We start from the raw sequence: 16,730 nt of genomic DNA on the forward strand, positions 1-16,730 counted from the left end.
GATTCCTCTTAACCAGTTCGAGGCCACAGAATCTGAGGTTATTTGAGTCACCATGGTGGTGTTCCTTTAGATGTCTAGATACAGGTGTTTCTAGGCGGTTCCTTGGGGACCTTACATGCTCCAAGATTCTTTCTTTGAAGGCCCTGAAGGTCTTGCCCACATACCTCTGTCCGCAGGAACATGATAGAAGGTACACTAATCCCTTGGTATTACAATTAAAGAAATCTTTAATCTTTATAGAGTCTTCCCCTGTGCTGTCACTTATAATTTTTGAGCCTTTGGAGATGTATCTGCAGGCGACACACCTACCGCAGCCATATGAGCCGCAAGGTGGGGTGCCTAGCCAGGTTGCTCTTGGTTGTACTGGGGTAGAAAAGTGACTTGGTACCAACATATCACGGATGTTGCGTCCCCGTCTGGCCGTAATGTCAATATGGGGGCCAAGGACGTGTTTAAGATGGGCATCATTTAGCAGTAGAGGCCAAAATCTGTCCAGAGACCTCCTAACCTCGGGCCAGCCTGCGTCGTATGTTGCAATCATACGTATTTTGCCAGCTTCCGTAGTTGTATCTTTGTCGGATTGGTCACAAAGAAGTGTACTTCTCTGGGTCCCTAGTGCCCTTTTGTACGCCCTCTTCAAGCAGCGGTTCGGGTAGCCCTTTGCTTTGAAATGGGCTCTGAGTTGTTGTGCTTTGAGTTTGAAATCCAAAGTATCGCTGCAATTCCTGCGGAGGCGGAGGTATTCCGAATCCAAATGGATATATAGGCTAAAGACACTCCAACCTGGTGGCCTTAATGAGGGCTTTTCCTTTGCCCCATTTATTTGAAAAGTATTTTGTCTCATTACCTATCTTCGGATAGGGACCAATTGTGCAGGTCCTCTTTTGAACCATGCCTTTCCTTTTGCATATACCACTCTTTTATTGTACATATTAATCTAATGTATAACTTTTGATTGAACTACTTTTATTTTTTTCTTCTCACTGACACTTACACAGACAATTTACTACAGACCATAAACTTTGCCTCCCCTCCTTTATCTGAGCGCCTACAATAGACGATACCAGGAGTAATATCCTACCTTACATATCCGCCATCCCCTTTTATAATTGATTTTTGGGATGACTGATGAGGCTATCTGTCTTATTATGACAGAGACTATTGATGCCCAATAGCAGATATGATTTGGCCGACAGGGTTCTGATTGAGGAATCATACCTAAGTTGTCAGCCTTTTTTATATAAACTGAAGTTAATTCCCTTTAGGACTTAAGTCCTTGTAAGACTACCAAAAGTATCCCCTCGTACGGGGCTGACCCACTCTCTATTAGAAGCGGATCAGCCTTCTCTAGGGGACTGATCGCCTGGATGAACACTTACAAGGAAATAAATTAAAGTCCTTGCGCATGCGCCTGGAACTAAGTACGGACATGCGCATACCACAAGCCGTAATCAAGCCTATTCGGCTGGCGGCCACTTATGGACCCCCGCCCCTTCTGAACAGGTAGGGACTCCTGGGTATTTAAGGGAGGTAAGGAGAGGCTCAGTATGCACGATTTGCCCTTGAGAAAGGCGGTTAGACCGCCGAAACGCGCGTTGGGCAGCCTGATTCACTGCTTCTTGAAACGATCCTGTATCTGGATAGAACTTCTGTCGATTGCCTGGACAGCTTGCAGGAAACCCTGCAGTCTTCGAGATATAATAGAGTGATTATTATGATTCTGGGTTAGGAGCATTTACGGCGATTTAGCCTTCTGTTTAGCTCTGTTTAGACTCAGCCACTTTCATACTTTCTTTTCCTCTATTTTTTATCTCGCTATCCTTTCGATTTATTTTCCTCTGATTGCATTAGATAGACCAGGGATTTTTTTACTGGTAACAATTAAGCATACTCCTTAGGATTATCGGAAGGTATAGGGAAACCAAGAATAGCTTGGAGTAGGAGAATTCAACGTTCTCTTTCCTTGCTTCTTGGCACGAAACAGTTATAAATAGGCTGTAGTCTTGTGGGAGGTCTTTGTCAGCAACTATGTTTCCTCACTATTGCAATTTAGTTTCGATGCTCTAGTAACTAACTGCATCTATGTGAAGGCTGTTGCTGCCCCTACCCCATAAGGCTTTCTGCCGTACTGTCTTGCCACTGTACTACTGCAGTCGCATTGTTTCATTTTTTATTAACCCTCTCATTTTGGGGTAATATACTAGGTGTGTTAGTGTGATATTATGTGTGTTCTATTAAAGTTTTTGTTATTTTTAGTTTTAACTGCTTTGACACTGTAAATTGGGGGTAGCGGTCGTGAGATTAGAGCTCCGTTTTTCACGGGGGACTATAGTATCCCTTTAACCTATACAACCTTTGCCGTAAATGATGAAGCCAAGAGACTATTATTGCAAAAGAAAGATGGATGGGTTCATGCATATAATATATGTTATCAGTGGAGGCTGGTCTGTAGGCCCCACCTTGCAACTTGCAGGACTTAAATGATCTGTTGCTATTGTCTTGGTGCCAGATACAGGAGATGTTTAGAGGTCTTGTGGAGTCCATGCCTCGATGCAGCAGAGCTGTTCTGTCAGTGTGACGGGGACCTATATGATATTAGGCAGGTGGTTTTAATGTTCTAGCTGATCAGTGTATCACATGGTAGCTGCCTGTTTGAGAATACGATGGGTTTGTAGTGCACCTATCCAGCTTGGTATGAATAGCGAACCAATGAAGCTATATGAGATCTATCAGTATGAGAGATGGAGTGAAGAAAATATTTATATTTGTGCAGTTTTTTTTTATTGTAAGTGAGATGGTATTTTTTAAGGAAAGTTTTCATATGACAGATTCCAGACCCATAAAGCACTTCAGCGCGTAGAAGTGCTATATATGTATGGAGTTCCCTTAAATAATCAGATATTCTTGTTGCAACGACATGCTCCATACCAGCAGCTAAAATAGATTTTCTTGTCTTCCCAGTTCTAAATCTGTTTATTTTTTTAGCTTATCAGAGATAAGAGAGACTCATGCAAAGTGCCATCTCAGCAGCTCAACTTCACGGAACAACTTTGTTTTTCAATAAAAGACAAAAACACCTTACAAAACAGGGTTGCTTTGTTAAGGTACATCTGGTGCCTAACCACAGAGCAGAGATTTATGATTCCCACTTTATGACTCTTTACACTTTGGCAGCAGATCAGAATCAGGAATTACAAGATAAGTGGAGACACAATAATGTTAGGTCCAGTCTGGCCACCAGGATGTAAATCAGGGATGATTTATTAAATGCAATGGCTTCTCTTATGGCGTAAACATTGCAATATATAATTCACTTCTGTTTTCACTAAATTCCTACTGAGCCTCCAGGTGTTGGTTGCCGCGTTCTTTATTGAATATACAACATAAATACAGTAGGACGAGCTGTTAATAACAAATTGATCCTAATATCATAACAAGATCTTTCAAATTTCCATAAAGTCTGACTTCCAGTCCTTTGCTTCTTTAAGGAACTCATTAGTTAACTCCATTTAACTTGTTTCTAGTGTCACTTTTCACTACATGAGCATAGCCATCTAACTCACGTTCTGTTCCTTTAGAACACTCTTTGTTTCCTGGGCTTGTCCGGTAACTGTGGATTCCTTGTTTGTAGTAACACTGTGTCTACGTTATGAGGAGACATTCAACTTATAGTAGCATTGTACTAGTTCATCGAATGGTTCAAGAGCTTTAAAGACATATCGACATGCAAAAGCCATCCTAAAGCTGAATCCCATTGGACCTGGGATCACCTAGCTCATGATCCTTAGGAAGTAACAAAACATGTTTACATCAGGGTCCTTCTCCCGATGGCGAGGGAGATTCCTGCAAGCACCTTCTAGAATTTCTTCGCAAATATCGAATGGCAGAGACAGCTCCAATGTTGGCCAACAGTGCTGGAAGATAAAAATGAGACATAATTAGAACAACTCCTGTAAACAACTATTAATGATTACTATACAACTGACCAGCAATTCTAATATAAATCACATTGAACAAAAATAGTTCACATAAATAAAATTAAAAATATCACTTCAAAAAAATGTTTATACAGGTTATAGCAAGTTCATGAACTAATATTATTAATAATATTTTGTAGGTTCCCCCCTCCCCCTCGTGTTGACAGAACAGGTCTGCTGCATTGAGGCATGGACTCTACAAGACCTTTGAGTGTGTCCTGTGACATGAGCATTTAAATCCTGCAAGTTGCGAGGTGGGGCTTCCATGGATAGGATTTGTTGTTCCAGCACCTCCCACAGATGCTCAATTGTATTCCGATATGGGGAATTTGGAGGCCAAGACAACACCTTGAACTCTTTGCTGTGTCCCTCAAACCATTCCTGAACCATTTTTGCATTGTGGCAGGGTGAATTATCCTGTTGAAATAGGCCACTGACCTGTCAGAATGCGCACTCTCTTAAAGGTACCTGACTCCTTGTCATTTTACAGTTCACTCCTCTGCCCCTTGCTTGGGACTGGGAAAATGATTTGCCGCGGGCAGGTTCACTTTAACACATTACGGCAGTGTAGTAAGCTGGCTTTCAGTAACGGTTCTAACATACCACAACTTTCAAAAACAATCGCACAATTCCTGGTTAAGAAGCATTTAATGTTATGCAAAAACTGTGCTAAATACAAATATACTTTTAAATTTTACTCTTAGGAACTATATAGGGTCAAGAACACAAACATATATTCTTGAGCCTACAGTGTTAAAAACACAATCTAGCCCCCCTGGCACCTCCTTTCTCCCCTAAATATAGTAAAATCTTCCTTTTGTTCCAGTTTGCTGCTGCTGTCTCTGTCCTGATCAGTTGCTTGAAATCAGCAGAAGTTTTATTCAAAGCCAATCACAATGCTTTCACATAGAAAAGCACTGGATTGGCTGAGCTTGTTAAGGAGGCAGATCAGGGGCAAAACCAGCATGAGTCAAACACAGCCCTGGCCAATCAGCATCTCCTCATAGAGAAACATTGAATCAATAGAGCTTTATGAGAAAAGTTCAGTTTCTCCATGCAGAGAGTGGAGACACTGAATGGCAGTGCTGCAGTATGTGCAGCACTGGCCTAGGAAGCACCTCTAACAGCCATCTGAGGAATGGCCAGTGGAGTTATCCATATGCTGTAATGTAAACACTGCATTTTCTCTGAAAGGACAGTGTTTACTGCAAAAAGCCTGAAGAGAATGAGTATACTCATCAGATCAATGTAAGTAAGCTGTAGTTGTTCTCATGACTACAGTGTCCTTGGCTCTACCTGCCTAAAGTAATTCAAATCTAAAAAAACAAAACAATGCTATCTAGATATATAGAACACAGAATTTCCTTCTCATGCCTTTTATGAAAATATCATTTTTCTGGTACAAGGACCTCCTTATATTGATCTATGCACACGCCAAGCCCCCATTATCACTGTCTGAATCACTACCAGGGTGTATGGATGGGTATACTTTTTCCCTGCTATATTTGCACAGCTAAGGTGATCCCACATTTTTCCACTGCATAAAAGTGCATGATGCAATCAAAATTGTCTGTAACACTGGGTAAAGCAGGGTGGAGGTTGGTGGTCTGTAACACGGGGTAAAGCAGGTTGGGTATTGGAGGTCTCTGACGCTGGGTAAAGCAGGGTGGAGGTTGGTGGTCTGTAACACGGGGTAAAGCAGGTTGGGGATTGGTGGTCTGTAATGCTGGGTAAAGTAGGCTGAAAGTTAAGGGATCTGTAACACTGGATAAAACATGGTAGAGGTTAGTGGTCTGTAACACTGGGTAAAGCGGGGTGGAAGTTAGTGGTCTGTAACACGGGGTAAAGCAGGTTGGGTATTGGAGTTCTCTGACGCTGGGTAAAGCAGGGTGGAGGTAGGGGGGGTCTGTAACCTGGGGTAAAGCAGGTTGAGGATTGGAGGTCTCTAACACTGGGTAAAGCAAGGTGGAGGTTGGGGGGTTTGTAATACAGGTTACAACTGGTTGGGTATTGGGGGTCTGTAATGCTGGGTAAAGTAGGCTGAAAGTTGGGGTCTGTAATGCTGGTAAAGCAGGGTTGGGGTTGGGGAGTCTGTCACACGGGGTAAAGCAGGTTGGACATTGGGGTCTGTAATGCTGAGTAAAGCAGGGTTGTACAAGCTCCTGAGGAAGTCGAGAATTAGATGAAATTCGTTGAGCATTACCCCAGAAGGACTCCAGCCCAGCAGTACCTGAGATCTGGACTCTGTGCTTCCTGACTATTTGAGAAGGAAGTGCTACTTCACCAGCTGACTGTTGATGCTGGGGATTAAGCCTATTTTGAGGCTACAAGCACTTGTGCACATATTGATTAATTTCAATTGTGCCACTTTATTTGCGAGTGTTCCCAATTTTCTTTTAATTATCCGTGTATATTAAAATGTGGCATTATGATCTTTTTATTTATCTCTTATATGTGAGTTTGATCTCCAACTCAACATTGTTGGTAACGATAACCACTATATATATTGTGCCTCTGGCGCCCTGCACTGTATTTTCATCTGTGTATTTGCACCTGTTTTTATACAGTTTTACACTTGGCTTTTAGGGAATGTTTTCCCATTTTTCAGTGGCTTGCCTGCACTATTTGCACTGTTACATTCTCATTTATCTGTCCCCTTTTTTGGAGGTTAGGGAGTCTGTAACACGGAGTAAAACGGGTTGAACATTGGGGGTCTGTAATGCTGGGTAAAGAAGGCTGAAAGTTGGGGTCTGTAAAGCAGGGTGGAGGTTGGGGGGTCTGTAACACTGGGTAAAGTGGGCTGAAAGATCGGATCTGTAATATGGGGTAAAGGAGGTTGGGCTTTGGGGGTCTGCAACAGGTTTGGCTTTGGGGGTCTGTAATGCTGGGTAAAGCAGGGTGAAGGTTGTGGTCAGTAATAGTGGGTAATGCAAGAGTGGAGTGTATTGTGGTAAATAACTGCGAATAGTACAGGTATGAAGGTAGGGGCAAGTAACAATTTGCACAGACCTGTTTTCCAACCATCTGACGACTGCAAGTCTGAAGATTTCACAGCCCAAGATGCAAAGGCCAGAAGCACCAAGCATGCGTCACCTGTGCCAGCAGGTATACGAAGGGCCTGAGAGCCTGCAAACAAATTGTACAGAATTCGTACGCATGTAAGTAAAGCTTCATAGTAATATAGTGATTCATATTGTATTATTCAGTAAGGCAATGTGTGAGTAGTCAGGAGTTATGGTAGTTGGCGTTCAGCAGAATAGGATTTTAGCTTGCCTATCCCTGAAGTATTGGATTAATGGAGTATATAAAAACATGCTTTTTTACATTGTTTCTTTCTTACCAGTCAGGGCTACAGCGCTGTCTTCAGTTGTCCCAAGTCTTCTGGTTACTAAGAGCTGTCCATCTCTGTCTGTTCTGTAACGGGAGCCTCTTGTGGTGAACCCTTTTCTTGCGTTGCACAGCCGTTGTGGAAGGAAGGATTGGAGAGAAGCCACAGCAGCACTCTGTGCATGGTAAACGGGTCCACTGAGCACATTCTCTTTATTGCTCTGCTCACCTTCTCCATCAGCAAAGAAGAACTCGTAGGCATCAGGCGTGCAGAAATCCTCTGAAGATGGATGACTCTCTGGTCGTTCTGGTGACATTAAGACAAAATCTGTACTTGGCTCATCTTTTTCGTACTTCTTATCTTCCGACTTATTTCCATCACCTTCACCTTTGCTTTCAAGAAAAAAATATTCATACATATCGGGTGTATACATAACGTCCTCATGCTGCGCACCTGGAGTTTCAGGTTTTGTGTCCATGTCTGCGGTTTCTGAAATTTCACCAAAGAAAAAATCATACATTTCAGGAGTGGTGAGGGCAGTGTCCTTATGGCACATTGACCTGAGCTTTACAGAAGGTTTCTCATGGTGTTTGTTTTTCTCTGTGGAACTACTGGGCACATGGTTGTTTGGTAGCATTCTAGAACTGGAAGTACAGACCCTTTGGAATCCAGTGTCAAACTCATTTGTTGTTCCATTATTGCTAGACGTTTTAGTGGACTCCACACTTTCTAACAAAGTGAATAACCTAGTAGGTGGATCTGGGACATTCTGCTTCACAGCTGAGGAATGTAACCTGGCTTTAGATGCAGTCTGTAGACCAGTGTCTACTCCTAGGCCAACACATATTTTATGATCATTATCTTCCATAATATCCCCGTGCTTACTGGAGTCACTATGCTCCTCAACAGGTTTTCCTGTATTTACATGTCCATATTGTTCTTGATTTTCTTTCACAGTTAAATATTGTGGAACTTGTATTTCACCCCTATCGCCAAAACATCCTGCAAAACTCTTGCTTTTCTCTAGTTCAGAAGTGACAGGGGATATAACAGGACAGATCGAAAACGCAGATCTCTTTATTTTCCTATCTTGGGTTCCTTCTGGAAGATGAAACCCATGATCATTTATTAAGGGATGCCTATCACCATCTAATGAGTCATCAGTCTTGTGTTGAAGCACAAAGGCCTCCATGCTTTTTATGGTCCTGGAAAGAACATCGGTCTGTACAGATGGTACACACGTTTTGCTACATTGCCCTAAATTTTCATCTTCATCCCCAATTAAAGGAATATTATTTCTCTGTATAAGAGTTTGGGATGGGTTATCGATTATTTCTCCTTCATATTGTTGTTTTCTAAACCAATTCAACGATTTCATATGGTCCACTAAGCCGTCATCCTCAGATTGTTCCAAATTTGGCTTGTCTATATAGTGAATATCTGCTTTATTTGTAACTGGAATGTATTCACTAGATTCCGCATTCTTCCCTTTGTACAAGAGAGCCTCCCTCTGACAAAGAAACCTAGAAACAGACCCAAAATCTTCCTCGTCTTCACTGCCAGAGAGCACAACATCTTCACTTAATTCTGTCCTCTTGTTGCATGCGTGGTCACTGGTTGACAGTCCTGTAGGTGTGCTCTGTACATTTGGATGCTCCTCCTTTGGAGGACAAAGACTGACTCGGATAAACTTGGGGTTGCTCGTATTATCATCATGCTCTGGGTCACTGAATAAAAGCTCCTCCTCTGCTGCCAGAGACACTTGCATCAAGCCACATTCCTCTGCTGTAGAGTAGAATTCTGCCCAATCACGGTCACTGATCTGGATACTATATTCAAAGTTATCCATCACTGTAAATGGGACGAATACATACAATTTGTTGGTTACAAAGTGTTCAGTGTCCTTTCAGCAGAAATAGATTCATCTGATTGCTCACTGCAGTATATTTTAAATGGAAACTATAAGCACCAAAACAACTTTAGTTTAAAGGAGGTTTTGTTGTATCAATCATGCCCCTGCAGTCTCTGTCATTTAGGAGTTAAATAACTTTGTTTAAGCAGCTCCAGGACACCCCCTCTTCATATGACCTACACAGTTGCCCTACACATTTCCTGTAAATATATTTATTAAGTATCTGCCTTCTGCAGCCTGGTTGAAAGACTAAAATTGATAAAAACACACAGACACTGTATAAGGCCCTAGTTGTCATAGAACTACAAATGATCCATGATGCTCTGTTATCCTTAAGACTGATCATGCATGATGAGTGGTAAGTATCAAGGTTGGAGATCTACCTTTTTCCTACCTCTGCAGTAGAACATAGAAGCATATGAAGCAACCTTTATAAACAGTTTATGGATTACTTTCTGTGGGTTAACTGGGACATTTCAACTAAAGACAACTGGTTACAATCTCTCTCTGTGCTTCTGAGTCATTGATGATGAAGTGTGTTGGGAACAGAAGCATACCTCGCAACCAGTGTGGGTGGAATGGGAAAATAACTGCTTCAAGCAATGGACAATGTATCACTTCAAACACAATACACACGTCATAACTAGGCCATGTCTTACATTCTACCCCGAGCTGCATCCTTTTCAATAGAATGGGGTGGTAATAGCATGGGACAATGGATACCTCAAGTATGTTTTGACATTAACTATATACCACATTTAAAGCAAAGAACCTCATCCCATCCATAATGTATGGTGGTGGAAGTAGCATTACTTGGGTCCACTTCATGATCTCAGGACCCAGATGGCTTGCAATCCCTGATTGACTAATAAATGTTGGATTCAGGGTGCCCATCTGACATTCTCCTGTGGGTGCTTGAAATGTGGAACATGTGGCCTTTAGTCGTACAAACAAGCCACCCAGTGATTAAACCATAAAAATACTATTTTTGAATCATTGAAGCAATGTTTTGACCTTACTTTAATTGAAATATACTGGCATGATCTAAAGTAACCAGTCCATGTACTGTATGACAGACCAGAAATAAAAATAAGTCAATGCAATTCATTGGACAAATATACCTCTAAAACAAATATGCCCAACTGGCCAACAGTTTGAGAAATTTACACAAATACCATCAAGCTATGTGTAAGACCGATAGAAAATATGCAATTGAAATCTTTGTCCAAAAGGAGATTCCACAATTTACTATCTCTATAGGTTCACACTGGGTCAATATATTGTAAAAACTTACCAATGCAATATATTTTTATCTGCATTATTTATTTCACCTGTGGAGGCTTGTGAACAGAGGAAGGTGGGGTCCCCCCCCCCATACCTAGAAATAAACCTAATATATTGGTGTGGTAAGGACTAATGATAAGTATGCGTTAAAAAAAACGGTTGTCTCTGTCATAGTTACATCTATAGTTTCCATTTACCCTTTAATGGTGACTGGTGATGTGAGACTGAGCAACTACTCATTAAAATAAATTTTTTGTAAATAAAACATTCATTACCAGGATTCTGACATCACCAATTGGCTTTGTATGGGGCATCCAATCCTGAATGCCCTAATAAGACCGGCCTCTGTGTTGTCCTGTCTTGTAGGACTCTCATTGGGTCCCCTACTGATGCTGTTACAAAGTGACAGTCATTAAAAGACAAGACAATACAGAGGTGGAGCTGAACCTCTTTACAATGTTTTTTACCCCCAAAATACATGTAACTCTAGGTTTATGGTTTTAAACAGTGTTTCATTGGGTTAGTGGTAGATTACATAGGGTTAAGAATCCAACAAGTCAGGGGCAGCACCCCACTATCTTAAAACATCTCTATCTTCCATTTTATTTGACCTCAATTCCCTTTACCCATAAATAGGGCCTAGATGGAGATCAGATCAGACTTGAGGCCAAGTAACAGATAATTCTAAAGGGTTCGCAAACTTTCACCAATGCTCATATATTGAATTAAGTTCTTTATAATTAAATATCATTTAATAAACGTAACCATGCAATGTTCATCCCGTGTCTGTCCTGTAGCTTATGTACTAAATGCCCCCAGCTCAATATTAGTAAATCATTTGACTTTATGACATGGTATTTATAAACACTATTTATGTTTACTGGTAAAACTCAGCCAAACACCTGCAAAAAAATATGCCCTCTGTGCGATTAGTCAGAGAAATTACCTCGCGTCTCCCAATTCTTTTACAGAGATAAATCAAGCAGAGGCAAGTACAGAAAGGTGACTGACAAGGTCAATCGAGAAAATACAGAGATTTCCTACATACTATAGCAAGGGATGTCGAATCTGTGCCCTCTAGCTGTTGATTAAAAGTTCCTAAATCCTTTGTCAGCTGATGGATGACAGAGGTTTTGAGGTAACACGGTGCTGTACCCTCTTTTAAAAAAAAAAAAAAGCTGGTTGCAGACATCAGATCAGTGGTGGTTTGAAGACGGCTGTGGTAGTATTTTGGTTCATGATAGGTATCTCGAATTATAGATGTAAACAAAAAGTATTATTTTGATTCAAACAGCTGCTGTACCCTAACATTTAAAAAAATTAAATAAAAATATTCTAAATAAAAAGACACCTTGTACCAGAAATAATCTATTAATCTATGTGAGCTTCAAGATTTCTACATGTGGAGTAACTCCTTGTGTGCTGCATGGGTTGAGTATCACATGTCTCTCCCCTCTGGCAATTCATGAATTAAAAAAAATAAACAAAAAAGAACAGGAATTTAGTCACTCAACTAAGTATTTGGGGGAACTGTTCCAGGAATTACAAATTTATTTGGGACAAAATAGGTGAACTGGATATATTCTTTTATCTGACTTGTTTTCCATTTAACCAATTTTGCCTAAATTGTGCAATTCTCTCCAAAGTTTCAAAATTATCCAGGTTAGCCAATAAACCCAACAGTATATCTCCAATTTTTAACCACGTATGATCATTTCTGCTACTCACATCCAGGCACGACTTATTTATAAACAGAGTAATTTTACCAGCTGAAAAAAAGTCTAATTTTATTCTTATTTACTTGTCACATTATCCTACACCGCCTTGACCGTCGATGCTTACTTTATGAATATATCAATAAATGTTTAATAGAAAACTCGACAGATTGGTTCACCTTTTGCGTTTAGTAATCTGATAATTTACTGATAAAACATGCTGTAAAATTATATAAACACTAGTTTAAAAAGTTGACACTGCAGCTGCATCTTACCTTAGCAGCGTCGTCCTACTCCATGACTGATTACTGTAATAAAGTGACCTTATGTCTGACTGTGCTACGTGCCCAGAGCGTTACCTGTCATGACAGGGCTGTCCATTCAGGTACCGAAAATAGGGCCTGCTGCGAAGCACGTGATCCCAAATACTCAGCTAAAAATAGAGGCCAAAATAGAGCACTCACCAAGCAGCTAATAGACTCCGTGACGTGGGTGGGTTGTACCTCCCCTTAAAATAACACTACAATTTATACCGGGTTAGCCACTAAAGTGTGAACTGTCAGGAATTTATAGAAACATAGAATGTGACTGCAGATAAGAACCATTCGGCCCATCTAGTCTGACCAATTTTCTAAATACTTATACCGGGCTATTCAATTAGAATTTCAAATTTAAGGCCAGGGTAATTGAATGGAAAGCATTGATGGCTTAGAGATTCATTTCCAGTTTAACTATTCTGGTCTTAAATTTGAAATTTACTTTGAATTCTACTTGAATTCTCAATTAAGTAAATAACCCTGATAGTAAATTCAAAGGGAATTTCTAATTTTCTAGAGTATAACATTTCTTAGATCTTGTCTATTATTTAGAAACGTTTCATGTGAGCTGATAAGAACATTTGTTTGCATTATAATACACGAAGCCAGACCTATGCACAGCCAGCCGTCAATGACCTGAAAATATATATATATAGAAATGAAACAATGACCCATGTAACTCCTATTCTCTAATGCCATAAACAGCATTGTCAGGGCTCATAACATGCACGCTGGGCAGCCGGTGAGGATGTATAATGGATATTCTTTTTTCCCCACTCCCCTAATGTATTGCATGCCATGGCTACCATATATAGCTGCCAACTGTCCCCATTTAGGAGGCATATTCCCTACTTTGAGCACAAAGCCCTCTGTCTCTCTTTTCTACCCTAATATCCATATCGTTGGTGTGTCTGAGTGTATAACGGAACCCCACAGCAATAATTACTCACAGTAACGTGTCTTTAACCCCTTAAGGACACACGACGTGTGTGACATGTCATGATTCCCTTTTATTCCAGAAGCTTGGTCCTTAAGGGGTTAAACTACAATAAATGTGCTTAGAAATCAGACTGTGTAAATAAGATACATTGCTATTGTTATACAATACATTTTTGTTTTTCGCAAATTGTTACAATATTAGTTAGTCACCAAAAATTAATCAGAATAGCTCTGCCCCTCGCCATACCTCTAATATGAAAGTGTCCCTCTTTGTCCATTTGAAATGCTGGTAGCTGTGTTCCCAATCTGCTAAATTCTCCATTGCCTGGATTGGGATATGTATAAGTATCCACGTGATCCCAGTTTATTGATTATTATTTATTTATTACTGGCATTTAGAAAGCGCCAACATATTCTGCAGCATTGAAGGCAGTAAGAATTTCTGGGAATTCAAAGTTTTTAAAAATATTCTTTATTTTTGTTTTGTCGGATATAAGCATAAAAACTTTTTCGAAAAAATGTCAGCTAGGGCATTCATTTGTTACAAGGAGGGGAAAAGAACAGAACATGTCAAAGATACGGCACGTTGTTCTTTTTTTTTTTTAAGTAATAAATAGGCCTAGCGGTCAAGGAAGCAGTCGGCCTATGTAACGGGTATAACCCTTGCCTAGAACTACACAGGGTGGTTGGGGTAACAGTTACAATGGGTATTAAGTTAGTGACTGATTACCCGTCTGCTGCTACATTATAAAACACTACAGTAGGATCTGACTACTGGTCCAATACACTGTCTAAACTTGCGTGACAGTCAACAGTTTGTGGTATAAAAGGCTAAGATGGAAAGAGAGACACCAAGAAAAAGAGAATGTGAGTGGAGTATGTCAGCATTGCCATTTTGCAATGTACTAAGGGCCATGTCTGAAGCTGTTTGTGCCACATTCACTACAACTAGGTCTTCTTCCGTTGTGACAATTCTGCAGGTAAGCGTGGTCACCTCTTCTCTCACCACTGACACATCTGCTCGAAATATCGCTCTCAGCTTATAAAGCAGGGCATGGGTGTCATCCTTTGTTGAGGGGGCAGTATCCCCAGGTGTTGAGGGGCCTTGGGTGATCACAGGTACTTTAGAAAAGGTAGATAGCTGCTCTGGTAAGCTGTGTTCGTCCGAGGTTGCTGAAGTAGAGGCCTCCTCCGGTACCATTTTAGTCTGCTCTGGCCTAACACGCTGGCGTAAGAACGTCCCCATATTTCGGGTTTCCAGGCTCGGTCCAGCTCTGTGTTTCTTGGCTGTCTTCCCCATTAGTTCCAGGGAGGGTACCCCCACATGAGACACCCAGAAGGTAAGTGTAAGAGCTTGGCAGCCGCTGATATCGTCAAGTCTGTACGGAGCTCTCATTATGTGCGTCTGACTCAAGAGGCCGCAGGCTCTGCAAAGTGTTATGAACGCTGGTATTTCAGATACCGGTTCCTCCCGAACTGAGTGATTATAGCTCGCAGTTCTGTTGTTGATTCCAATGTTCTTCAGAAGGAAATGCAGTATCCAAGTAAATTCTCCCAGCAATCAGACATATTGCCAAACATCAGCCTAAACTAGATGAAGGGTACAGTAGGAAGGAATTTATTCAGGCCAACAGGCCGGGATATATGCAAGTCCCATGCAAGGGGTTTACCATGACATATTCCAGGGACATTCCCCACTGGACCTGAGAGGGGACTATGACAAGGTACACACTGTAACTACATTGGCTCTCAGGTCCAGGACACTCCCACACAAAACATGATAATCCCTCCCTTGTGCCTGTGAGATAATTGAGTCAGGAACTGTACTAAACTCAATTATCTCCAGGCACAAAAAACATGCATTTTAACAACACCCCAAAAGTGCCCCCCCCCCCCAAAAAAAAGTCATATCCCCTGATAGCCCCGATCTGGGGGACCAACATATCCAAAAATCACCCAAATCGGTTGAGGGGTTCAAGATTTACATGGAAGTCATAATTTGACCGACCGCACATGAGGCTCCTGCCTAAAACGGTTCCAGAGAATCAGGGCTTGCAGTTAGTCTAGTTCCAGGGCCGGACTGGCCCACCGGGATACCGGGAAATTTCCCGGTGGGCCGTCGGCACCTGGGGCCGGGGAGACCTGCGGGCGCAGGGAGAACTTGAAATGCGGCCGCAGGGGAAGCTCTTCATGAGGCCGCTGGGGGAGCAGGCTCTTCTGGGGGAGCAGGCTGTTCTGTCTCTGCTCCCCCTCCCTCGCGCGCAGCTTAATGAGACCGGAGCCGGAATATGACGTCATATTCCGGCTCCGGTCTCTTTCTAGCGCGCGAGGGAGGGGGAGCAGAGACAGAACAGCCTGCTCCCCCAGAAGAGCCTGCTCCCCCAGAAGAGCCTGCTCCCCCAGCGGCCTCATGAAGAGCTTCCCCTGCGGCCGCATTTCAAGTTCTCCCTGCAGCCGCCAGCACAGCAATTAGTCTGCCCACCCACAGGTACCAAAATGTATGTATGTCAGTGGGAGTGTGTGTGTGTGTGTGTCATGCTGTGTGTCTGTCTGTCATGCTGTGTGTGTCTGTATCATGCTGTGTGTCTGTCTGTGTCATGCTGTGTCTGTCTGTGTCATGCTGTGTGTGTCTGTCTGTGTCATGCTGTGTCTGTCTGTGTCATGCTGTGTGTGTCTGTCATGCTGTGTGTGTGTGTCTGTCTGTCTGTGTCATGCTGTGTGTGTGTCTGTTTGTTGCATGCTGTGTGTGTGTCTGTCTGTCTGTGTCGTGTCTGTGTCACGGTGTGTCTGTATCACGGTGTGTGTATGTGTGTGTCTGTCATGCTGTGTATGTGTGTCTGTCTGTGTCATGTGTGTCTGTGTCACGGTGTGTCTGTATCATGGTGTGTGTCTGTCATGGTGTGTGTGTGTCTGTCTGTGTCATGCTGTGTGTGTCTGTCATGTGGTGTGTGTGTGTCTGTCTGTGTCATGCGGTGTGTCTGTGTCATGCTGTGTGTCTGTCTGTGTCATGCAGTGTGTGTGTGTGTCTGTGTCATGCTGTGTGTCTGTGTCATGCTGTGTGTGTGTGTGTGTCTGTGTTACGCTGTGTGTGTGTCTGTCTGTGTTACGCTGTGTGTGTCTGTATGTGTTACGCTGTGTTTGTCTGTATGTGTCATGCTGTGTGTCTGTCTGTATCATGGTGTGTGTGTCTGTATCATGGTGTGTGTGTCTGTCATGGTGTGTGTGTGTCTGTCTGTGTCATGCTGTGTGTGTCTGTCA

General features: G+C 42.1%; 1 protein-coding gene across 1 annotated transcript; it reads right to left on the bottom strand.

Annotated features, from left to right (window-relative positions):
- Positions 1-3,238: 3,238 nt before the first annotated feature.
- On the bottom strand, positions 3,239-12,620 carry PERM1 (PPARGC1 and ESRR induced regulator, muscle 1). The gene is made up of 4 exons (XM_063436005.1): positions 12,492-12,620; positions 7,318-9,156; positions 6,987-7,103; positions 3,239-3,914 (listed from the first exon to the last, which is right to left on the bottom strand). Exons 2-4 carry the CDS (start codon positions 9,152-9,154, stop codon positions 3,811-3,813), a joined length of 2,058 nt encoding a protein of 685 aa, XP_063292075.1. The 5' UTR covers positions 9,155-9,156; positions 12,492-12,620; the 3' UTR covers positions 3,239-3,810.
- Positions 12,621-16,730: the final 4,110 nt, after the last annotated feature.

This window comes from Pelobates fuscus, chromosome 11, assembly GCF_036172605.1.
Source record: "Pelobates fuscus isolate aPelFus1 chromosome 11, aPelFus1.pri, whole genome shotgun sequence".
Taxonomy (NCBI): Eukaryota; Metazoa; Chordata; class Amphibia; order Anura; family Pelobatidae; genus Pelobates; species Pelobates fuscus.